At 54.7% G+C, this 24,245-nt stretch overlaps 2 protein-coding genes and 1 long non-coding RNA gene across 4 annotated transcripts in view; 1 reads left to right on the forward strand and 2 right to left on the reverse strand.

Annotated features, from left to right (window-relative positions):
* Positions 1-24,245, forward strand: part of LOC145534151 (uncharacterized) — a 270,548-nt gene that overhangs the window by 208,302 nt on the left and 38,001 nt on the right. The window contains exons 11-13 of one of the 2 annotated variants that reach the window (XR_014074277.1): positions 1,407-1,518; positions 9,049-9,160; positions 16,689-16,800. This is a non-coding gene — a long non-coding RNA (uncharacterized LOC145534151). The remainder of the gene's footprint in view (positions 1-1,406; positions 1,519-9,048; positions 9,161-16,688; positions 16,801-24,245) is intronic. The other variant, XR_014074278.1, reaches the window with a different exon arrangement.
* LOC145534453 (uncharacterized) lies at positions 3,558-5,306 on the reverse strand. Its single transcript, XM_081561963.1, has 3 exons — positions 5,172-5,306; positions 4,460-4,772; positions 3,558-4,207 (listed from the first exon to the last, which is right to left on the reverse strand). The coding sequence occupies exons 1-3, from the start codon at positions 5,304-5,306 to the stop codon at positions 3,579-3,581; spliced, it is 1,077 nt and encodes a 358-aa protein (XP_081418089.1). The 3' UTR covers positions 3,558-3,578.
* Positions 18,836-23,902, reverse strand: LOC145534031 (uncharacterized). Its single transcript, XM_081561397.1, has 3 exons — positions 20,450-23,902; positions 19,738-20,050; positions 18,836-19,485 (listed from the first exon to the last, which is right to left on the reverse strand). The coding sequence occupies exons 1-3, from the start codon at positions 20,684-20,686 to the stop codon at positions 18,857-18,859; spliced, it is 1,179 nt and encodes a 392-aa protein (XP_081417523.1). The 5' UTR covers positions 20,687-23,902; the 3' UTR covers positions 18,836-18,856.

Consider the following 24,245-nt stretch of genomic DNA (forward strand, 5'->3'; position numbering starts at 1 on the left):
GGACATCATCCGGGATCCTCTGTGTGTGTCTTCCTCAGTCTGGTGTCCCTTCAGACCTTTCCCTAGTTTTCACAGGCTTGTTGTGTTGGTGTTCTTTGTCTGTCTGGAGACACATCCTTGATAAGCTTTGTGTTTCCACTCATTCATCTCGCGATGTATGACCTGTCTTTTGCTTTTGTCATGAGGTCTTTCCCACAGTAGATATCTTTGATTTTGCAAAGTCCACTGTATTCTCTGGTTTTTTTTTTTTGTGGACTGGCTTTTAGTTTTGTGTGTGAAGACTCAAAGCACGTGTCCGGTTTCTGCTCATTGTTCTTCGAGATTTGTGACAAGTTTTCATGGAAAGTTTGTCTAGGGATAACTGGAAGTGAACTCGGTGTAAGGTGTCAAGTCTCCATCTGCATTCCTGTCATCCCCTGCAGTTTCCAATTCCCTGTTCCTGAGTGGTTTTAGAGACCTTGTGGGGAGTTTGGTTGCATTGGAGTTTGCATTTCCACCTTGATTCGATTCACACTGTTCTGCCCTCAGGGACACTGTCAAGGGGGAGTGAGGAGCAGCCTGCACTTCCAGCAGTGACCACACGGTGGGGCGAGTGCTGCTCTCCCCTCAGGGAGCCCCAGGCCACAGGCATCCCAGTGAGGAGCCAGCTCTGTGCTCAGCTGAAAGGAGTTAGTCTCTCAGGAGCCTCTGAGCCCTTGCCTTTGGATCACCCAGGGTGGGCATTTACTGGGACAGAAAAAATTGCCCTGAATTCCATGGACGGAAGAGCCTGGCTGTGTAGAGTTCGTGAGTTGCCGCGAATCAGACACAACTGAGGACACAAAAATTCTATAGATTAAAACACTTTTTGGGGGTGGGGGGGAGTGAAAGGGGGGGATGTGGGTTTTTTTGTCTTATATAATACCCAAGGGAAATCTAGTTTAAACCTAAATTCACATAGACGGGAAAGGTATAGCTCTCCGTCACCCTATTAAAAAAAAAAAAAACTACTAAACTTTTCTGAAAGTTTATTTAGTAGCTTCCTTGAGCAGTTCATTGTGAAGCATTTTTTTTCTTTTCTGTGACATTGGCCTCATTAAAAAGCACGGTTTGCCTTTACTGGATAATTCTGTTCATTGGTTTCTTAGGGAACCTTGGTAATATTTGAGTTTCCTTGGGAGTATGGTCACATGACCTGGCCCTGGCCAATCGGTGCGTTCCACCTCCCTGGCCACTGTGATTGCCTCCGGGCTGGGGCAGTGCCCAATCGGGGCCCAGGGCCGGGCCTCCCGTTGGAAGCCAGGGGAAGACGAGCTGTCGTCCTGCTGGGGTAGGGGAAGGGGTGGGGCCGGGGGAGGTCAGGCTCCAGCAGTGGGAGGGGCGTGAGGCCCGCCTGCGGCAGTTGGTGACCTTCCTGCTCCCCTCAGGGCAGAGCCGCCGGCCTGAGAATGAGGGCGCTGCTGAGCCCAGGGCCTGGGATGGCCCGTTGCTGCTGTGGTCCCAGAGCTCCACCCGAGACCTGAGGGAAGCCGTCTGCCCGTGAGTCCTCTCCCGCTTGTCTGTCAGCTTGTTTGAACCATGCTGGGTTTTCTGCCCAGCTGGCTAAGGGGAGTCCCTGGAAATGCAAGGGTGTGGGTTTTGGCAGACTTCAGGGAAGACATGCCAGATGAGCCTGGGAGACTCCAGCTTAATCTGGATTCAGGAGATATCTCTTTGGGCCAGCTAGTAATTGTAGGATAAGCCTAATGAGTCTTCACAGGATGAAGAGAGTAACATGCCAAGGTAGCAATCGATGTCCTCATTCGAGAGGATGAAGCTGGTGCTCAGAGAAGGGGGGCACTTGGCCACAGCAAGGAGGTGTGCACCCAGACAGAACCCCCAGATCCGGCCATTGGAGCTCAGGGAGGCCACTGGTGTGGCTTGTCCCTGTGGCAGGGGCCGAGGCACGCAGCCCACCCTGATTCCTGCGGGGGCCTGACTTGGGAAGTGCCATCTGGTAGCTTTGAGACTCACCAAACCAAATTGCACTGGAGAGAGGAGGGACACCTTCCTTCATCCACCCCCCACCCCCGCCGGATTCCCACATACCCTGACCCCTTTCTCCCGATTTCGGAGCCATTTCCAGAGTCCCGCTCATATGACCTCATTCGAAGTGCACTGTGGACGAGCTGCCATCTGCAGCTACTACCACAGCGGCCAAGGGCTTTAGCTCCCGACTACCTCCCTTCCTTTGGAACTTGGGGGCCCTCTACTCCCCACTTGCACACCACAGACCTTTGCTGAGGATTGTGGGGACCCTCACTCAGTTTGCAGTACGTTGTAGCCATCCCTGTCCTCTCTATACCTCCCTTGAAACTCAGCTTGTGAGCTCCTTTGGAGCAGCGTGGCCCACCTGGCTGCAACGGAAGAGACACAGCTGACAGTGAAACAACAGCTTAGATCTGAGACCCGGAAAGCTCTGTCAGAAGGGACCTCCCTCTTCACACCGTAGAGGCTGTAGGAGGCGCCAGGCTTTCGAACCAGTGCTGGGGCCAAAATGACTCCACAGCTGTTTTCCTTCCTGGGGAGGGTTCTGGCTCGAGTGGGAATGGCTCAAGTCTCCTAAGGTTCTGCAAGCCCACTGTGTGCAGATTCACGGTACACAGAGAGGAGAAGGTGGAGTCCTGCCCTGTAGGTGGTCACAGCTCACGGATGAGCCAGGCAGGCAGGCAGGCAGGCAGGGCATGAGAACACCTGAGCTGCCTTCATGAGTGAATGGTGTGGGGGCAGAGGAAGAGAAGCCGGTCTGCTCCCTCGTGTGGTGCCCCGGGCAGGTTGTCCCCAGAGGAAACCCTTACGACGGTGAGGACTATCACTGCTGTTTCCCAAGGGGTTCCGTCAGTGCGTGTCTTCCCCGGAGCGGTCAGGCCGTCTCTCAAGTACACGGGCCATGGGCATTGCCTCTCCTTGGAACTTCCCATGTGTTTCTCTTTTTTATGGAACAGTGATTTTCTAGAGGGGTTCTGGGCCACAAGGATGTTGGGTCATTTTCTAGCCTTCTGTCATGAAGAACGCTTTCCTGGGTGTTGGGGTGGTTTGTTGTTCCAGCTCCCTTTCTTGGCTTCTTTTGGGAGCTGGTGCAACAAGACGAGCTCAGCCTCTGCCTTCTGGCTGAGATGTCACCCTTGACACAGCAATGCCTGCCTGGAGATAATGATGGCAGTTGCCAAAAGGGCTTCGTTTGGCACATGGTATCTTGAAAGGACGTACACGGTCCTTTCAGATATCAAAGGCTAGTTCAAATGACATAAAAATGAGAACTCTCCAATGGAGTCTTACAGTAGTTGGAGAGTCCAAAAAACACTCCTTCAGTCATTTCACTGAGAGTCATTGATTGGGGACACCAAGAATATAGGAAGGAATGCACAAAGAAAGGATGAAATTGTGTTCAGGATCGGGGGAAGGGATGAACAGGGCGTGCTTGCCTTGAATCCAGGCTTTGTTGGGGGGTGGGGAATAAAGATCAAACGGGTCTGAATCTACAAAGTGGTGATGGTAACACAGTATCACCAGAGTTACACAACAGTGTTCCCAAATTGCAACAATGATGAAAAAGTTTACTAATCCCAACTTAACCAACCAAAGTACAGGAAACCATACAAAAAATAAAACATCACCAGAAAGGTGGAAACAAACCAAATGCAAAGCAGTTCAGGGGAAAGGAACTCCATGTCCCCTGGGGGCAGACCGAGTCGCCAGCGTCCACGGTGAGCAGACGGGGATGGAGGCTGCAGAGCCGACCGCTCCCCTGGACGTGGTGTTTCCGGCAAGGGCTCTGGGTGTCTGTCCAGAGCGGGGGCTCGTTCTCCCTGCAGGGGTGGGTGAGTCATCGTGGGCGTCTGGGTGTTGCGCGGGAGCCAGGGCAGGCTCTCCCTGCCGAGGCGGTGACTCCTCCTCTGCCTCGGGTTCTCCTGCCAGAGCCCGAGCAGGTAGAGGTGCACGTGGAGGTGGAGGTTCTGGCTGAGGGGGTGGGACATCAGTGCCTGGGGCTGGGGGTCCTGCAGGCATGGAGATCCGATCTGCCCGGTGTGCTGGCCAGTACCCAGCTGGCCTGGTGTCTCTGCGAGGGCAAGTCTCGGTTCTCCATCTGCCCTCGGTGGATCCCTGGGTCCTGCACCTGGAGCCAGCACCTCTGTAGGGACAGGTCTGGGAAGCGGAGCCTGGTTCCAGTTGGAGGCCAGTGCTAGAGCTGGGGGAGAAGCAAAGTTTGCCCACAGGCCAGCCTTGGCATGTGCGTCTCCCGGGACAGAAAGCTTCCAAGAGATTCCCAAAGACTACCCAGCGTCGGATGTCTTTTGGGACTGAAGTGTGCAAGATGGGGGGCGGGGGGTGTGAGGCCAGCGCTTGCTGCAGGCCCAGCAGCAGCTTTCGGGGACTCGTCCCTGTGTAGCTCAGCACCCCCTCCCCACACACTCCCGTGCACCAGCCCCAGCGTCCTCACCTCTGTGCTCTGGCGTGCTGGGCTCCAGGTCCTCCTGCTGCCTCAGAGGCCGGGGTTCTCGGGACTCTGGGTCGGAGCCGGGTGTGCTGAGCTCCGTGGCAGCCTCAGATTGGGCCGCCGGGTGTATCCTGGGCGGTGTCTCGGCAGCAGGCCTTCCCCGCCTCCGCTTCTCCCCCGGTGGGGCTGATGCCTCCGTGGGCACGCTCACCTGGAGCCTGCACTGGGCCTCACGGGCGGGGGGGTGGTGCTCCGACCCCTCCCTCCGGGAGGTGGATGGGGTGTCCCCGTCCTCGGCCTCATCACGTGGGAAGCTCTGCAACGACAGTGACCGTCAGCCAGCCATGCTAGGAGTTTTCCGAGCTGGGCCTGGGCAGTGGAGCCGCTGCTTCTGCCTGCTCGAACTTCTCTTCCCAGAAGGGTCAGAGACGTGTGTCTGCTCAGATCCCCACCCGGGAGGAAAGAGACCCACCTGAGGGTGTGAGGTCCGCCTGGGCGGCCGCCGCTGCCCGCACTCTCCCCATCCCGCCCAGCCTGCTCTCCCCTGGGGTGTGGACACAACTTGTCCGCAGGCTTCTGACCCCACATCCGCCTGGGCTTCCTTGAGGGAGACACACCCCAAGAAACCCGCATCCACACACACAGGCAAAGGACCCGGTGTTTCCGGGTGGCATGGGAGAGGCGGCCTGGTCCGTCCTGGGGCTCCCCGTGTTACCTTTCTGTTTCTCCGGGCAAAGGGCCAGAGGCCTCTCGGGGGTGTCCTGAGCCAACGTCGACAGGGTGCCCACGCACACTGCCTGTGAGCACTCCTGAGGCCCCGGCCTCTGGGCAGGGGCAAACAGCAGAACATCTTGGCAGCCAGTGAACTGGCTGGGGGCTCCTCTCCGCTCTGGAGGCCTGGATACCCGGGCTGCGCGTTCTGTTGGGTTCTGTTGCCGGCAGGTGACATCATCTCCTGGGGTTCGTGCTGAGGTCCCTTCCCCAAAACTTCCCAAGGGAATCTCTGGGTTTCTGACTGCTCGACCACCCCCCTTAGGCCATGTGCAGGCACAGTGACACCCACACAGCCCAGCCCACAGCCCTGGGGAGGCCTGGGTTCAGCCAGGGCCTGAGCTCCGAGGACCCCACTGCTCTCAGACCAGGCTCCTTCTTCTCATAAGTGGTGTGGCCCTGGACAAGCATATGCCCCTCAGGGTTGCCCCAGTCTCTCCATCTGCAGAGTGGTGGTCATTCTCCCATCTGCTTCCTAGGTCTGTCGGCCTACGAGCAGCTCCATGCCTTTCCACCTGGGGCCGATATCACGTGGAGCTTGTGCGCTGAGACTTCAGAAAGAAAGATTCCATCCAGGGCTGACACAGCACAGAATGGGGCAGAACGAGGCCTGGATGCGCCGTGGTACCCAGGAAAAGGCACTCCCCCTCCTGACTGTTTTGAGACCCCGCATCCAAGTTGGAGGACCGAAAGGAAGACTCGAAGGTCTCCCTCTCTTATAGAAAAGAGTAGCCAACTTTCTGCTCCTCTGTTTCCATTGAGATTCTGTTCAAGTGTCCCAGCTCGGCTTCTGCGGGTGGCTGAGCTTCTAGTGGCTCCCTGCGTTCTTGTCTTTTCCTCTCCAAACCTTCCGTCCTTTTCCCCCTTCTGGGGTGGAAGGGCGCTGTCATTGCTTCTACCTTCGAGGCAGATTGAGGAAAAGTCTGGACCGTCGACTCCTTTCCTCTCTTTGGTTCCGTGTCTCTCTCTGGCTGTGTCCCTCTCTTTTCCTTTCTCAATTGCGTCTGTGTCTTCCTCTTTCTCTCTCGTGTGTGGATGGATGGATGCTAGGGATGCACATGTATATGATTAGATGAGGGTTATGTTTTAGGGATAGGTTAGAGGGAGAGAAAGGCTTTAGGTCGGAGTTGGTCATGGGGGAAGGGTCAAGGGTGGTGGTGGTGTTGTTTCTTGGAATCTGAGTGCTGTGCATTCTTCGTCTCTTTCCATATGAACCCCTTCTCAGATACACCACTTGCAAGGAGTCTCTCATGTTCTGTTTCCTATCTTTTGCATTTGTGAATGCTTAGCTTCTCTGTTGTGAAGAGGTTCCATTGGATGGAAACCCATGGGTGTACTTCGTGTACCTCTTTGCCTTACTTGAAGAGACCCATTTCGACCTCCGCCCAGCAAATGGCAAGGAGACTCTGATGTTAAGGAGCCTTTGACCTACGCTTCTTTCTAGCTATCTCATGACATCAGTCTTTAGGGTGAGGTTTTCCCCCTATATTGAGGTGGTATGAGATCAAAACCAATAGCGTTCTTCAGATGTAGCTGTCTGGTTTTCCCATGGACATTGATTGAAGAGGCTTTCTTGTTCCCATTTGGATATTCTCCCCTTCTGTGTCAGAGATGAGTTGACCATGGATGCTGGGGTTTGTTTCTGGACCCTCCACTTTATTCCATCGATCTGGATCTGTGTGTGTTGTTGTATTCCCAATAGCATACTGTCCTGCTGCTGCTGCTGCGGCTAAGTCACTTCAGTCGTGTCTGACTCTGCGTGACCCCATGGCCTGCAGCCTACCAGGCTCCTCCGTCCAGGACATTTTCCAGGCAAGAGTACTGGAGTGGGTCGCCATTGCCTTCTCCGATACTCTCCTGAGGATCCTAGTTTGGTCGTCTAATTTCCTTTCACACAACCTTGGATGTCCGTATCGGGGCTTTTTCGTCGGATTGTATTGACAGTTTAGGCTCTTTTCTGTCTCCGTACCCCTTTTGCAATTCTTTGTTCGGTGCGAAAATGCATTGGCATTTTGGGAGGAATAGCATCGAAGCTGTGGATTGCCTTGTGGGGCTGTGACATCATTCTCCCAATAGGAATTCTTTCAAGCCCTGAGCACAGCTTCTCTTTCCAGTGATTGGTGTGGGCTTGATCTTCCTTCTTCCATCTCTCGCCGTTTTGTGAGAACAGGTCCATCCTTCCCTTCTGGGTTAGATGGACTGGTGGGTATCACTTCAGTGAATGGCATTGTCAGTGGGGGTGATAATTCCCTTCTCGTTGGAAGACTTTGCTGTGAGTATTAGAAATGCAAGTGACTTCTCTTCCCCTTCCTCCCTGTCCATCTCTCAGAGCCACCGGGAAACAGAGGCCTCATCCACGGTCACACAGGCCTGAGGGGGTGCAACTAGACTGTTGTTTCTTCAGGCCCTCAGTGCTGGACATCATCCGGGATCCTCTGTGTGTGTCTTCCTCAGTCTGGTGTCCCTTCAGACCTTTCCCTAGTTTTCACAGGCTTGTTGTGTTGGTGTTCTTTGTCTGTTTGGAGACACATCCTTGATAAGCTTTGTGTTTCCACTCATTCGTCTCGCGATGTATGACCTGTCTTTTGCTTTTGTCATGAGGTCTTTCCCACAGTAGATATCTTTGATTTTGCAAAGTCCACTGTATTCTCTGGGTTTTTTTTTTGTGGACTGGCTGTTAGTTTTTTGTGTGAAGACTCAAAGCACGTGTCCGGTTTCTGCTCATTGTTCTTCGAGATTTGTGACAAGTTTTCATGGAAAGTTTGTCTAGGGATAACTGGAAGTGAACTCGGTGTAAGGTGTCAAGTCTCCATCTGCATTCCTGTCATCCCCTGCAGTTTCCAATTCCCTGTTCCTGAGTGGTTTTAGAGACCTTGTGGGGAGTTTGGTTGCATTGGAGTTTGCATTTCCACCTTGATTCGATTCACACTGTTCTGCCCTCAGGGACACTGTCAAGGGGGAGTGAGGAGCAGCCTGCACTTCCAGCAGTGACCACACGGTGGGGCGAGTGCTGCTCTCCCCTCAGGGAGCCCCAGGCCACAGGCATCCCAGTGAGGAGCCAGCTCTGTGCTCAGCTGAAAGGAGTTAGTCTCTCAGGAGCCTCTGAGCCCTTGCCTTTGGATCACCCAGGGTGGGCATTTACTGGGACAGAAAAAATTGCCCTGAATTCCATGGACGGAAGAGCCTGGCTGTGTAGAGTTCGTGAGTTGCCGCGAATCAGACACAACTGAGGACACAAAAATTCTATAGATTAAAACACTTTTTGGGGGTGGGGGGGAGTGAAAGGGGGGGATGTGGGTTTTTTTGTCTTATATAATACCCAAGGGAAATCTAGTTTAAACCTAAATTCACATAGACGGGAAAGGTATAGCTCTCCGTCACCCTATTAAAAAAAAAAAAAACTACTAAACTTTTCTGAAAGTTTATTTAGTAGCTTCCTTGAGCAGTTCATTGTGAAGCATTTTTTTTCTTTTCTGTGACATTGGCCTCATTAAAAAGCACGGTTTGCCTTTACTGGATAATTCTGTTCATTGGTTTCTTAGGGAACCTTGGTAATATTTGAGTTTCCTGGGGAGTATGGTCACATGACCTGGCCCTGGCCAATCGGTGCGTTCCACCTCCCTGGCCACTGTGATTGGCTCCGGGCTGGGGCAGTGCCCAATCGGGGCCCAGGGCCGGGCCTCCCGTTGGAAGCCAGGGGAAGACGAGCTGTCGTCCTGCTGGGGTAGGGGAAGGGGTGGGGCCGGGGGAGGTCAGGCTCCAGCAGTGGGAGGGGCGTGAGGCCCGCCTGCGGCAGTTGGTGACCTTCCTGCTCCCCTCAGGGCAGAGCCGCCGGCCTGAGAATGAGGGCGCTGCTGAGCCCAGGGCCTGGGATGGCCCGTTGCTGCTGTGGTCCCAGAGCTCCACCCGAGACCTGAGGGAAGCCGTCTGCCCGTGAGTCCTCTCCCGCTTGTCTGTCAGCTTGTTTGAACCATGCTGGGTTTTCTGCCCAGCTGGCTAAGGGGAGTCCCTGGAAATGCAAGGGTGTGGGTTTTGGCAGACTTCAGGGAAGACATGCCAGATGAGCCTGGGAGACTCCAGCTTAATCTGGATTCAGGAGATATCTCTTCGGGCCAGCTAGTAATTGTAGGATAAGCCTAATGAGTCTTCACAGGATGAAGAGAGTAACGTGCCAAGGTAGCAATCGATGTCCTCATTCGAGAGGATGAAGCTGGTGCTCAGAGAAGGGGGGAACTTGGCCACAGCAAGGAGGTGTGCACCCAGACAGAACCCCCAGATCCGGCCATTGGAGCTCAGGGAGGCCACTGGTGTGGCTTGTCCCTGTGGCAGGGGCCGAGGCACGCAGCCCACCCTGATTCCTGCGGGGGCCTGACTTGGGAAGTGCCATCTGGTAGCTTTGAGACTCACCAAACCAAATTGCACTGGAGAGAGGAGGGACACCTTCCTTCATCCACCCCCCACCCCCGCCGGATTCCCACATACCCTGACCCCTTTCTCCCGATTTCGGAGCCATTTCCAGAGTCCCGCTCGTATGACCTCATTCGAAGTGCACTGTGGACGAGCTGCCATCTGCAGCTACTACCACAGCGGCCAAGGGCTTTAGCTCCCGACTACCTCCCTTCCTTTGGAACTTGGGGGCCCTCTACTCCCCACTTGCACACCACAGACCTTTGCTGAGGATTGTGGGGACCCTCACTCAGTTTGCAGTACGTTGTAGCCATCCCTGTCCTCTCTATACCTCCCTTGAAACTCAGCTTGTGAGCTCCTTTGGAGCAGCGTGGCCCACCTGGCTGCAACGGAAGAGACACAGCTGACAGTGAAACAACAGCTTAGATCTGAGACCCGGAAAGCTCTGTCAGAAGGGACCTCCCTCTTCACACCGTAGAGGCTGTAGGAGGCGCCAGGCTTTCGAACCAGTGCTGGGGCCAAAATGACTCCACAGCTGTTTTCCTTCCTGGGGAGGGTTCTGGCTCGAGTGGGAATGGCTCAAGTCTCCTAAGGTTCTGCAAGCCCACTGTGTGCAGATTCACGGTACACAGAGAGGAGAAGGTGGAGTCCTGCCCTGTAGGTGGTCACAGCTCACGGATGAGCCAGGCAGGCAGGCAGGCAGGGCATGAGAACACCTGAGCTGCCTTCATGAGTGAATGGTGTGGGGGCAGAGGAAGAGAAGCCGGTCTGCTCCCTCGTGTGGTGCCCCGGGCAGGTTGTCCCCAGAGGAAGCCCTTACGACGGAGAGGACTATCACTGCTGTTTCCCAAGGGGTTCCGTCGGTGCGTGTCTTCCCCGGAGCGGTCAGGCCGTCTCTCAAGTACACGGGCCATGGGCATTGCCTCTCCTTGGAACTTCCCATGTGTTTCTCTTTTTTATGGAACAGTGATTTTCTAGAGGGGTTCTGGGCCACAAGGATGTTGGGTCATTTTCTAGCCTTCTGTCATGAAGAACGCTTTCCTGGGTGTTGGGGTGGTTTGTTGTTCCAGCTCCCTTTCTTGGCTTCTTTTGGGAGCTGGTGCAACAAGACGAGCTCAGCCTCTGCCTTCTGGCTGAGGTGTCACCCTTGACACAGCAATGCCTGCCTGGAGATAATGATGGCAGTTGCCAAAAGGGCTTCGTTTGGCACATGGTATCTTGAAAGGACGTACACGGTCCTTTCAGATATCAAAGGCTAGTTCAAATGACATAAAAATGAGAACTCTCCAATGGAGTCTTACAGTAGTTGGAGAGTCCAAAAAACACTCCTTCAGTCATTTCACTGAGAGTCATTGATTGGGGACACCAAGAATATAGGAAGGAATGCACAAAGAAAGGATGAAATTGTGTTCAGGATCGGGGGAAGGGATGAACAGGGCGTGCTTGCCTTGAATCCAGGCTTTGTTGGGGGGTGGGGCATAAAGATCAAACGGGTCTGAAACTACAAAGTGGTGATGGTAACACAGTATCACCAGAGTTACACAACAGTGTTCCCAAATTGCAACAATGATGAAAAAGTTTACTAATCCCAACTTAACCAACCAAAGTACAGGAAACCATACAAAAAATAAAACATCACCAGAAAGGTGGAAACAAACCAAATGCAAATCAGTTCAGGGGAAAGGAACTCCATGTCCCCTGGGGGCAGACCGAGTCGCCAGCGTCCACGGTGAGCAGACGGGGATGGAGGCTGCAGAGCCGACCGCTCCCCTGGACGTGGTGTTTCCGGCAAGGGCTCTGGGTGTCTGTCCAGAGCGGGGGCTCGTTCTCCCTGCAGGGGTGGGTGAGTCATCGTGGGCGTCTGGGTGTTGCGCGGGAGCCAGGGCAGGCTCTCCCTGCCGAGGCGGTGACTCCTCCTCTGCCTCGGGTTCTCCTGCCAGAGCCCGAGCAGGTAGAGGTGCACGTGGAGGTGGAGGTTCTGGCTGAGGGGTTGGGACATCAGTGCCTGGGGCTGGGGGTCCTGCAGGCATGGAGATCCGATCTGCCCGGTGTGCTGGCCAGTACCCAGCTGGCCTGGTGTCTCTGCGAGGGCAAGTCTCGGTTCTCCATCTGCCCTCGGTGGATCCCTGGGTCCTGCACCTGGAGCCAGCACCTCTGTAGGGACAGGTCTGGGAAGCGGAGCCTGGTTCCAGTTGGAGGCCAGTGCTAGAGCTGGGGGAGAAGCAAAGTTTGCCCACAGGCCAGCCTTGGCATGTGCGTCTCCCGGGACAGAAAGCTTCCAAGAGATTCCCAAAGACTACCCAGCGTCGGATGTCTTTTGGGACTGAAGTGTGCAAGATGGGGGGCGGGGGGTGTGAGGCCAGCGCTTGCTGCAGGCCCAGCAGCAGCTTTCGGGGACTCGTCCCTGTGTAGCTCAGCACCCCCTCCCCACACACTCCCGTGCACCAGCCCCAGCGTCCTCACCTCTGTGCTCTGGCGTGCTGGGCTCCAGGTCCTCCTGCTGCCTCAGAGGCCGGGGTTCTCGGGACTCTGGGTCGGAGCCGGGTGTGCTGAGCTCCGTGGCAGCCTCAGACTGGGCCGCCGGGTGTATCCTGGGCGGTGTCTCGGCAGCAGGCCTTCCCCGCCTCCGCTTCTCCCCCGGTGGGGCTGATGCCTCCGTGGGCACGCTCACCTGGAGCCTGCACTGGGCCTCACGGGCGGGGGGGTGGTGCTCCGACCCCTCCCTCCGGGAGGTGGATGGGGTGTCCCCGTCCTCGGCCTCATCACGTGGGAAGCTCTGCAACGACAGTGACCGTCAGCCAGCCATGCTAGGAGTTTTCCGAGCTGGGCCTGGGCAGTGGAGCCGCTGCTTCTGCCTGCTCGAACTTCTCTTCCCAGAAGGGTCAGAGACGTGTGTCTGCTCAGATCCCCACCCGGGAGGAAAGAGACCCACCTGAGGGTGTGAGGTCCGCCTGGGCGGCCGCCGCTGCCCGCACTCTCCCCATCCCGCCCAGCCTGCTCTCCCCTGGGGTGTGGACACAACTTGTCCGCAGGCTTCTGACCCCACATCCGCCTGGGCTTCCTTGAGGGAGACACACCCCAAGAAACCCGCATCCACACACACAGGCGAAGGACCCGGTGTTTCCGGGTGGCATGGGAGAGGCGGCCTGGTCCGTCCTGGGGCTCCCCGTGTTACCTTTCTGTTTCTCCGGGCAAAGGGCCAGAGGCCTCTCGGGGGTGTCCTGAGCCAACGTCGACAGGGTGCCCGCGCACACTGCCTGTGAGCACTCCTGAGGCCCCGGCCTCTGGGCAGGGGCAAACAGCAGAACATCTTGGCAGCCAGTGAACTGGCTGGGGGCTCCTCTCCGCTCTGGAGGCCTGGATACCCGGGCTGCGGGTTCTGTTGGGTTCTGTTGCCGGCAGGTGACATCATCTCCTGGGGTTCGTGCTGAGGTCCCTTCCCCAAAACTTCCCAAGGGAATCTCTGGGTTTCTGACTGCTCGACCACCCCCCTTAGGCCATGTGCAGGCACAGTGACACCCACACAGCCCAGCCCACAGCCCTGGGGAGGCCTGGGTTCAGCCAGGGCCTGAGCTCCGAGGACCCCACTGCTCTCAGACCAGGCTCCTTCTTCTCATAAGTGGTGTGGCCCTGGACAAGCATATGCCCCTCAGGGTTGCCCCAGTCTCTCCATCTGCAGAGTGGTGGTCATTCTCCCATCTGCTTCCTAGGTCTGTCGGCCTACGAGCAGCTCCATGCCTTTCCACCTGGGGCCGATATCACGTGGAGCTTGTGCGCTGAGACTTCAGAAAGAAAGATTCCATCCAGGGCTGACACAGCACAGAATGGGGCAGAACGAGGCCTGGATGCGCCGTGGTACCCAGGAAAAGGCACTCCCCCTCCTGACTGTTTTGAGACCCCGCATCCAAGTTGGAGGACCGAAAGGAAGACTCGAAGGTCTCCCTCTCTTATAGAAAAGAGTAGCCAACTTTCTGCTCCTCTGTTTCCATTGAGATTCTGTTCAAGTGTCCCAGCTCGGCTTCTGCGGGTGGCTGAGCTTCTAGTGGCTCCCTGCGTTCTTGTCTTTTCCTCTCCAAACCTTCCGTCCTTTTCCCCCTTCTGGGGTGGAAGGGCGCTGTCATTGCTTCTACCTTCGAGGCAGATTGAGGAAAAGTCTGGACCGTCGACTCCTTTCCTCTCTTTGGTTCCGTGTCTCTCTCTGGCTGTGTCCCTCTCTTTTCCTTTCTCAATTGCGTCTGTGTCTTCCTCTTTCTCTCTCGTGTGTGGATGGATGGATGCTAGGGATGCACATGTATATGATTAGATGAGGGTTATGTTTTAGGGATAGGTTAGAGGGAGAGAAAGGCTTTAGGTCGGAGTTGGTCATGGGGGAAGGGTCAAGGGTGGTGGTGGTGTTGTTTCTTGGAATCTGAGTGCTGTGCATTCTTCGTCTCTTTCCATATGAACCCCTTCTCAGATACACCACTTGCAAGGAGTCTCTCATGTTCTGTTTCCTATCTTTTGCATTTGTGAATGCTTAGCTTCTCTGTTGTGAAGAGGTTCCATTGGATGGAAACCCATGGGTGTACTTCGTGTACCTCTTTGCCTTACTTGAAGAGACCCATTTCGACCTCCGCCCAGCAAATGGCAAGGAGACTCTGATGTTAAGGAGCCTTTGACCTACGCTTCTTTCTAGCTATCTCATGACATCAGTCTTTAGGGTGAGGTTTTCCCCCTATATTGAGGTGGTATGAGATCAAAACCAATAGCGTTCTTCAGATGTAGCTGTCTGGTTTTCCCATGGACATTGATTGAAGAGGCTTTCTTGTTCCCATTTGGATATTCTCCCCTTCTGTGTCAGAGATGAGTTGACCATGGATGCTGGGGTTTGTTTCTGGACCCTCCACTTTATTCCATCGATCTGGATCTGTGTGTGTTGTTGTATTCCCAATAGCATACTGTCCTGCTGCTGCTGCTGCGGCTAAGTCACTTCAGTCGTGTCTGACTCTGCGTGACCCCATGGCCTGCAGCCTACCAGGCTCCTCCGTCCAGGACATTTTCCAGGCAAGAGTACTGGAGTGGGTCGCCATTGCCTTCTCCGATACTCTCCTGAGGATCCTAGTTTGGTCGTCTAATTTCCTTTCACACAACCTTGGATGTCCGTATCGGGGCTTTTTCGTCGGATTGTATTGACAGTTTAGGCTCTTTTCTGTCTCCGTACCCCTTTTGCAATTCTTTGTTCGGTGCGAAAATGCATTGGCATTTTGGGAGGAATAGCATCGAAGCTGTGGATTGCCTTGTGGGGCTGTGACATCATTCTCCCAATAGGAATTCTTTCAAGCCCTGAGCACAGCTTCTCTTTCCAGTGATTGGTGTGGGCTTGATCTTCCTTCTTCCATCTCTCGCCGTTTTGTGAGAACAGGTCCATCCTTCCCTTCTGGGTTAGATGGACTGGTGGGTATCACTTCAGTGAATGGCATTGTCAGTGGGGGTGATAATTCCCTTCTCGTTGGAAGACTTTGCTGTGAGTATTAGAAATGCAAGTGACTTCTCTTCCCCTTCCTCCCTGTCCATCTCTCAGAGCCACCGGGAAACAGAGGCCTCATCCACGGTCACACAGGCCTGAGGGGGTGCAACTAGACTGTTGTTTCTTCAGGCCCTCAGTGCTGGACATCATCCGGGATCCTCTGTGTGTGTCTTCCTCAGTCTGGTGTCCCTTCAGACCTTTCCCTAGTTTTCACAGGCTTGTTGTGTTGGTGTTCTTTGTCTGTTTGGAGACACATCCTTGATAAGCTTTGTGTTTCCACTCATTCGTCTCGCGATGTATGACCTGTCTTTTGCTTTTGTCATGAGGTCTTTCCCACAGTAGATATCTTTGATTTTGCAAAGTCCACTGTATTCTCTGGGTTTTTTTTTTGTGGACTGGCTGTTAGTTTTTTGTGTGAAGACTCAAAGCACGTGTCCGGTTTCTGCTCATTGTTCTTCGAGATTTGTGACAAGTTTTCATGGAAAGTTTGTCTAGGGATAACTGGAAGTGAACTCGGTGTAAGGTGTCAAGTCTCCATCTCCATTCCTGTCATCCCCTGCAGTTTCCAATTCCCTGTTCCTGAGTGGTTTTAGAGACCTTGTGGGGAGTTTGGTTGCATTGGAGTTTGCATTTCCACCTTGATTCGATTCACACTGTTCTGCCCTCAGGGACACTGTCAAGGGGGAGTGAGGAGCAGCCTGCACTTCCAGCAGTGACCACACGGTGGGGCGAGTGCTGCTCTCCCCTCAGGGAGCCCCAGGCCACAGGCATCCCAGTGAGGAGCCAGCTCTGTGCTCAGCTGAAAGGAGTTAGTCTCTCAGGAGCCTCTGAGCCCTTGCCTTTGGATCACCCAGGGTGGGCATTTACTGGGACAGAAAAAATTGCCCTGAATTCCATGGACGGAAGAGCCTGGCTGTGTAGAGTTCGTGAGTTGCCGCGAATCAGACACAACTGAGGACACAAAAATTCTATAGATTAAAACACTTTTTGGGGGTGGGGGGGAGTGAAAGGGGGGGATGTGGGTTTTTTTGTCTTATATAATAGCCAAGGGAAATCTAGTTTAAACCTAAATTCACATAGACGGGAAAGGTATAGCTCTCCGTCACCCTATTAAAAAAAAAAAAAAAAACTACTAAACTTTTCGGAAAGTTTATTTAGTAGCTTCCTTGAGCAGTTCATTGTGAAGCATTTTTTTTTTTTCTGTGACATTGGCCTCATTAAAAATCACGGTTTGCCTTTACTGGATAATTCTGTTCATTGGTTTCTTAGGGAACCTTGGTAATATTTGAGTTTCCTGGGGAGTATGGTCACATGACCTGGCCCTGGCCAATCGGTGCGTTCCACCTCCCTGGCCACTGTGATTGGCTCCGGGCTGGGGCAGTGCCCAATCGGGGCCCAGGGCCGGGCCTCCCGTTGGAAGCCAGGGGAAGACGAGCTGTCGTCCTGCTGGGGTAGGGGAAGGGGTGGGGCCGGGGGAGGTCAGGCTCCAGCAGTGGGAGGGGCGTGAGGCCGGCCTGCGGCAGTTGGTGACCTTCCTGCTCCCCTCAGGGCAGAGCCGCCGGCCTGAGAATGAGGGCGCTGCTGAGCCCAGGGCCTGGGATGGCCCGTTGCTGCTGTGGTCCCAGAGCTCCACCCGAGACCTGAGGGAAGCCGTCTGCCCGTGAGTCCTCTCCCGCTTGTCTGTCAGCTTGTTTGAACCATGCTGGGTTTTCTGCCCAGCTGGCTAAGGGGAGTCCCTGGAAATGCAAGGGTGTGGGTTTTGGCAGACTTCAGGGAAGACATGCCAGATGAGCCTGGGAGACTCCAGCTTAATCTGGATTCAGGAGATATCTCTTCGGGCCAGCTAGTAATTGTAGGATAAGCCTAATGAGTCTTCACAGGATGAAGAGAGTAACGTGCCAAGGTAGCAATCGATGTCCTCATTCGAGAGGATGAAGCTGGTGCTCAGAGAAGGGGGGAACTTGGCCACAGCAAGGAGGTGTGCACCCAGACAGAACCCCCAGATCCGGCCATTGGAGCTCAGGGAGGCCACTGGTGTGGCTTGTCCCTGTGGCAGGGGCCGAGGCACGCAGCCCACCCTGATTCCTGCGGGGGCCTGACTTGGGAAGTGCCATCTGGTAGCTTTGAGACTCACCAAACCAAATTGCACTGGAGAGAGGAGGGACACCTTCCTTCATCCACCCCCCACCCCCGCCGGATTCCCACATACCCTGACCCCTTTCTCCCGATTTCGGAGCCATTTCCAGAGTCCCGCTCGTATGACCTCATTCGAAGTGCACTGTGGACGAGCTGCCATCTGCAGCTACTACCACAGCGGCCAAGGGCTTTAGCTCCCGACTACCTCCCTTCCTTTGTAACTTGGGGGCCCTCTACTCCCCACTTGCACACCACAGACCTTTGCTGAGGATTGTGGGGACCCTCACTCAGTTTGCAGTACGTTGTAGCCATCCCTGTCCTCTCTATACCTCCCTTGAAACTCAGCTTGTGAGCTCCTTTGGAGCAGCGTGGCCCACCTGGCTGCAACGGAAGAGACACAGCTGACAGTGAAACAACAGCTTAGATCTGAGACCCGGAAAGCTCTGTCAGAAGGGACCTCCCTCTTCACACCGTAGAGGCTGTAGGAGGCGCCAGGCTTTCGAACCAGTGCTGGGGCCAAAATGACTCCACAGCTGTTTTCCTTCCTGGGGAGGGTTCTGGCTCGAGTGGGAATGGCTCAAGTCTCCTAAGGTTCTGCAAGCCCACTGTGTGCAGATTCACGGTACACAGAGAGGAGAAGGTGGAGTCCTGCCCTGTAGGTGGTCACAGCTCACGGATGAGCCAGGCAGGCAGGCAGGCAGGGCATGAGAACACCTGAGCTGCCTTCATGAGTGAATGGTGTGGGGGCAGAGGAAGAGAAGCCGGTCTGCTCCCTCGTGTGGTGCCCCGGGCAGGTTGTCCCCAGAGGAAGCCCTTACGACGGAGAGGACTATCACTGCTGTTTCCCAAGGGGTTCCGTCGGTGCGTGTCTTCCCCGGAGCGGTCAGGCCGTCTCTCAAGTACACGGGCCATGGGCATTGCCTCTCCTTGGAACTTCCCATGTGTTTCTCTTTTTTATGGAACAGTGATTTTCTAGAGGGGTTCTGGGCCACAAGGATGTTGGGTCATTTTCTAGCCTTCTGTCATGAAGAACGCTTTCCTGGGTGTTGGGGTGGTTTGTTGTTCCAGCTCCCTTTCTTGGCTTCTTTTGGGAGCTGGTGCAACAAGACGAGCTCAGCCTCTGCCTTCTGGCTGAGGTGTCACCCTTGACACAGCAATGCCTGCCTGGAGATAATGATGGCAGTTGCCAAAAGGGCTTCGTTTGGCACATGGTATCTTGAAAGGACGTACACCGTCCTTTCAGATATCAAAGGCTAGTTCAAATGACATAAAAATGAGAACTCTCCAATGGAGTCTTACAGTAGTTGGAGAGTCCAAAAAACACTCCTTCAGTCATTTCACTGAGAGTCATTGATTGGGGACACCAAGAATATAGGAAGGAATGCACAAAGAAAGGATGAAATTGTGTTCAGGATCGGGGGAAGGGATGAACAGGGCGTGCTTGCCTTGAATCCAGGCTTTGTTGGGGGGTGGGGCATAAAGATCAAACGGGTCTGAAACTACAAAGTGGTGATGGTAACACAGTATCACCAGAGTTACACAACAGTGTTCCCAAATTGCAACAATGATGAAAAAGTTTACTAATCCCAACTTAACCAACAAAAGTACAGGAAACCATACAAAAAATAAAACATCACCAGAAAGGTGGAAACAAACCAAATGCAAAGCAGTTCAGGGGAAAGGAACTCCATGTCCCCTGGGGGCAGACCGAGTCGCCAGCGTCCACGGTGAGCAGACGGGGATGGAGGCTGCAGAGCCGACCGCTCCCCTGGACGTGGTGTTTCCGGCAAGGGCTCTGGGTGTCTGTCCAGAGCGGGGGCTCGTTCTCCCTGCAGGGGTGGGTGAGTCATCGTGGGCGTCTGGGTGTTGCGCGGGAGCCAGGGCAGGCTCTCCCTGCCGAGGCGGTGACTCCTCCTCTGCCTCGGGTTCTCCTGCCAGAGCCCGAGCAGGTAGAGGTGCACGTGGAGGTGGAGGTTCTGGCTGAGGGGGTGGGACATCAGTGCCTGGGGCTGGGGGTCCTGCAGGCATGGAGATCCGATCTGCCCGGTGTGCTGGCCAGTACCCAGCTGGCCTGGTGTCTCTGCGAGGGCAAGTCTCGGTTCTCCATCTGCCCTCGGTGGATCCCTGGGTCCTGCACCTGGAGCCAGCACCTCTGTAGGGACAGGTCTGGGAAGCGGAGCCTGGTTCCAGTTGGAGGCCAGTGCTAGAGCTGGGGGAGAAGCAAAGTTTGCCCACAGGCCAGCCTTGGCATGTGCGTCTCCCGGGACAGAAAGCTTCCAAGAGATTCCCAAAGACTACCCAGCGTCGGATGTCTTTTGGGACTGAAGTGTGCAAGATGGGGGGCGGGGGGTGTGAGGCCAGCGCTTGCTGCAGGCCCAGCAGCAGCTTTCGGGGACTCGTCCCTGTGTAGCTCAGCACCCCCTCCCCACACACTCCCGTGCACCAGCCCCAGCGTCCTCACCTCTGTGCTCTGGCGTGCTGGGCTCCAGGTCCTCCTGCTGCCTCAGAGGCCGGGGTTCTCGGGACTCTGGGTCGGAGCCGGGTGTGCTGAGCTCCGTGGCAGCCTCAGACTGGGCCGCCGGGTGTATCCTGGGCGGTGTCTCGGCAGCAGGCCTTCCCCGCCTCCGCTTCTCCCCCGGTGGGGCTGATGCCTCCGTGGGCACGCTCACCTGGAGCCTGCACTGGGCCTCACGGGCGGGGGGGTGGTGCTCCGACCCCTCCCTCCGGGAGGTGGATGGGGTGTCCCCGTCCTCGGCCTCATCACGTGGGAAGCTCTGCAACGACAGTGACCGTCAGCCAGCCATGCTAGGAGTTTTCCGAGCTGGGCCTGGGCAGTGGAGCCGCTGCTTCTGCCTGCTCGAACTTCTCTTCCCAGAAGGGTCAGAGACGTGTGTCTGCTCAGATCCCCACCCGGGAGGAAAGAGACCCACCTGAGGGTGTGAGGTCCGCCTGGGCGGCCGCCGCTGCCCGCACTCTCCCCATCCCGCCCAGCCTGCTCTCCCCTGGGGTGTGGACACAACTTGTCCGCAGGCTTCTGACCCCACATCCGCCTGGGCTTCCTTGAGGGAGACACACCCCAAGAAACCCGCATCCACACACACAGGCGAAGGACCCGGTGTTTCCGGGTGGCATGGGAGAGGCGGCCTGGTCCGTCCTGGGGCTCCCCGTGTTACCTTTCTGTTTCTCCGGGCAAAGGGCCAGAGGCCTCTCGGGGGTGTCCTGAGCCAACGTCGACAGGGTGCCCGCGCACACTGCCTGTGAGCACTCCTGAGGCCCCGGCCTCTGGGCAGGGGCAAACAGCAGAACATCTTGGCAGCCAGTGAACTGGCTGGGGGCTCCTCTCCGCTCTGGAGGCCTGGATACCCGGGCTGCGGGTTCTGTTGGGTTCTGTTGCCGGCAGGTGACATCATCTCCTGGGGTTCGTGCTGAGGTCCCTTCCCCAAAACTTCCCAAGGGAATCTCTGGGTTTCTGACTGCTCGACCACCCCCCTTAGGCCATGTGCAGGCACAGTGACACCCACACAGCCCAGCCCACAGCCCTGGGGAGGCCTGGGTTCAGCCAGGGCCTGAGCTCCGAGGACCCCACTGCTCTCAGACCAGGCTCCTTCTTCTCATAAGTGGTGTGGCCCTGGACAAGCATATGCCCCTCAGGGTTGCCCCAGTCTCTCCATCTGCAGAGTGGTGGTCATTCTCCCATCTGCTTCCTAGGTCTGTCGGCCTACGAGCAGCTCCATGCCTTTCCACCTGGGGCCGATATCACGTGGAGCTTGTGCGCTGAGACTTCAGAAAGAAAGATTCCATCCAGGGCTGACACAGCACAGAATGGGGCAGAACGAGGCCTGGATGCGCCGTGGTACCCAGGAAAAGGCACTCCCCCTCCTGACTGTTTTGAGACCCCGCATCCAAGTTGGAGGACCGAAAGGAAGACTCGAAGGTCTCCCTCTCTTATAGAAAAGAGTAGCCAACTTTCTGCTCCTCTGTTTCCATTGAGATTCTGTTCAAGTGTCCCAGCTCGGCTTCTGCGGGTGGCTGAGCTTCTAGTGGCTCCCTGCGTTCTTGTCTTTTCCTCTCCAAACCTTCCGTCCTTTTCCCCCTTCTGGGGTGGAAGGGCGCTGTCATTGCTTCTACCTTCGAGGCAGATTGAGGAAAAGTCTGGACCGTCGACTCCTTTCCTCTCTTTGGTTCCGTGTCTCTCTCTGGCTGTGTCCCTCTCTTTTCCTTTCTCAATTGCGTCTGTGTCTTCCTCTTTCTCTCTCGTGTGTGGATGGATGGATGCTAGGGATGCACATGTATATGATTAGATGAGGGTTATGTTTTAGGGATAGGTTAGAGGGAGAGAAAGGCTTTAGGTCGGAGTTGGTCATGGGGGAAGGGTCAAGGGTGGTGGTGGTGTTGTTTCTTGGAATCTGAGTGCTGTGCATTCTTCGTCTCTTTCCATATGAACCCCTTCTCAGATACACCACTTGCAAGGAGTCTCTCATGTTCTGTTTCCTATCTTTTGCATTTGTGAATGCTTAGCTTCTCTGTTGTGAAGAGGTTCCATTGGATGGAAACCCATGGGTGTACTTCGTGTACCTCTTTGCCTTACTTGAAGAGACCCATTTCGACCTCCGCCCAGCAAATGGCAAGGAGACTCTGATGTTAAGGAGCCTTTGACCTACGCTTCTTTCTAGCTATCTCATGACATCAGTCTTTAGGGTGAGGTTTTCCCCCTATATTGAGGTGGTATGAGATCAAAACCAATAGCGTTCTTCAGATGTAGCTGTCTGGTTTTCCCATGGACATTGATTGAAGAGGCTTTCTTGTTCCCATTTGGATATTCTCCCCTTCTGTGTCAGAGATGAGTTGACCATGGATGCTGGGGTTTGTTTCTGGACCCTCCACTTTATTCCATCGATCTGGATCTGTGTGTGTTGTTGTATTCCCAATAGCATACTGTCCTGCTGCTGCTGCTGCGGCTAAGTCACTTCAGTCGTGTCTGACTCTGCGTGACCCCATGGCCTGCAGCCTACCAGGCTCCTCCGTCCAGGACATTTTCCAGGCAAGAGTACTGGAGTGGGTCGCCATTGCCTTCTCCGATACTCTCCTGAGGATCCTAGTTTGGTCGTCTAATTTCCTTTCACACAACCTTGGATGTCCGTATCGGGGCTTTTTCGTCGGATTGTATTGACAGTTTAGGCTCTTTTCTGTCTCCGTACCCCTTTTGCAATTCTTTGTTCGGTGCGAAAATGCATTGGCATTTTGGGAGGAATAGCATCGAAGCTGTGGATTGCCTTGTGGGGCTGTGACATCATTCTCCCAATAGGAATTCTTTCAAGCCCTGAGCACAGCTTCTCTTTCCAGTGATTGGTGTGGGCTTGATCTTCCTTCTTCCATCTCTCGCCGTTTTGTGAGAACAGGTCCATCCTTCCCTTCTGGGTTAGATGGACTGGTGGGTATCACTTCAGTGAATGGCATTGTCAGTGGGGGTGATAATTCCCTTCTCGTTGGAAGACTTTGCTGTGAGTATTAGAAATGCAAGTGACTTCTCTTCCCCTTCCTCCCTGTCCATCTCTCAGAGCCACCGGGAAACAGAGGCCTCATGCACGGTCACACAGGCCTGAGGGGGTGCAACTAGACTGTTGTTTCTTCAGGCCCTCAGTGCTGGACATCATCCGGGATCCTCTGTGTGTGTCTTCCTCAGTCTGGTGTCCCTTCAGACCTTTCCCTAGTTTTCACAGGCTTGTTGTGTTGGTGTTCTTTGTCTGTTTGGAGACACATCCTTGATAAGCTTTGTGTTTCCACTCATTCGTCTCGCGATGTATGACCTGTCTTTTGCTTTTGTCATGAGGTCTTTCCCACAGTAGATATCTTTGATTTTGCAAAGTCCACTGTATTCTCTGGGTTTTTTTTTTGTGGACTGGCTGTTAGTTTTGTGTGTGAAGACTCAAAGCACGTGTCCGGTTTCTGCTCATTGTTCTTCGAGATTTGTGACAAGTTTTCATGGAAAGTTTGTCTAGGGATAACTGGAAGTGAACTCGGTGTAAGGTGTCAAGTCTCCATCTCCATTCCTGTCATCCCCTGCAGTTTCCAATTCCCTGTTCCTGAGTGGTTTTAGAGACCTTGTGGGGAGTTTGGTTGCATTGGAGTTTGCATTTCCACCTTGATTCGATTCACACTGTTCTGCCCTCAGGGACACTGTCAAGGGGGAGTGAGGAGCAGCCTGCACTTCCAGCAGTGACCACACGGTGGGGCGAGTGCTGCTCTCCCCTCAGGGAGCCCCAGGCCACAGGCATCCCAGTGAGGAGCCAGCTCTGTGCTCAGCTGAAAGGAGTTAGTCTCTCAGGAGCCTCTGAGCCCTTGCCTTTGGATCACCCAGGGTGGGCATTTACTGGGACAGAAAAAATTGCCCTGAATTCCATGGACGGAAGAGCCTGGCTGTGTAGAGTTCGTGAGTTGCCGCGAATCAGACACAACTGAGGACACAAAAATTCTATAGATTAAAACACTTTTTGGGGGTGGGGGGGAGTGAAAGGGGGGGATGTGGGTTTTTTTGTCTTATATAATAGCCAAGGGAAATCTAGTTTAAACCTAAATTCACATAGACGGGAAAGGTATAGCTCTCCGTCACCCTATTAAAAAAAAAAAAAAAACTACTAAACTTTTCTGAAAGTTTATTTAGTAGCTTCCTTGAGCAGTTCATTGTGAAGCATTTTTTTTTTTTCTGTGACATTGGCCTCATTAAAAATCACGGTTTGCCTTTACTGGATAATTCTGTTCATTGGTTTCTTAGGGAACCTTGGTAATATTTGAGTTTCCTGGGGAGTATGGTCACATGACCTGGCCCTGGCCAATCGGTGCGTTCCACCTCCCTGGCCACTGTGATTGGCTCCGGGCTGGGGCAGTGCCCAATCGGGGCCCAGGGCCGGGCCTCCCGTTGGAAGCCAGGGGAAGACGAGCTGTCGTCCTGCTGGGGTAGGGGAAGGGGTG

This window comes from Giraffa tippelskirchi, chromosome 14 (genome assembly GCF_054371585.1).
Source record: "Giraffa tippelskirchi isolate mGirTip1 chromosome 14, T2T-mGirTip1v1.2.pri, whole genome shotgun sequence".
Taxonomy (NCBI): domain Eukaryota; kingdom Metazoa; phylum Chordata; class Mammalia; order Artiodactyla; family Giraffidae; genus Giraffa; species Giraffa tippelskirchi.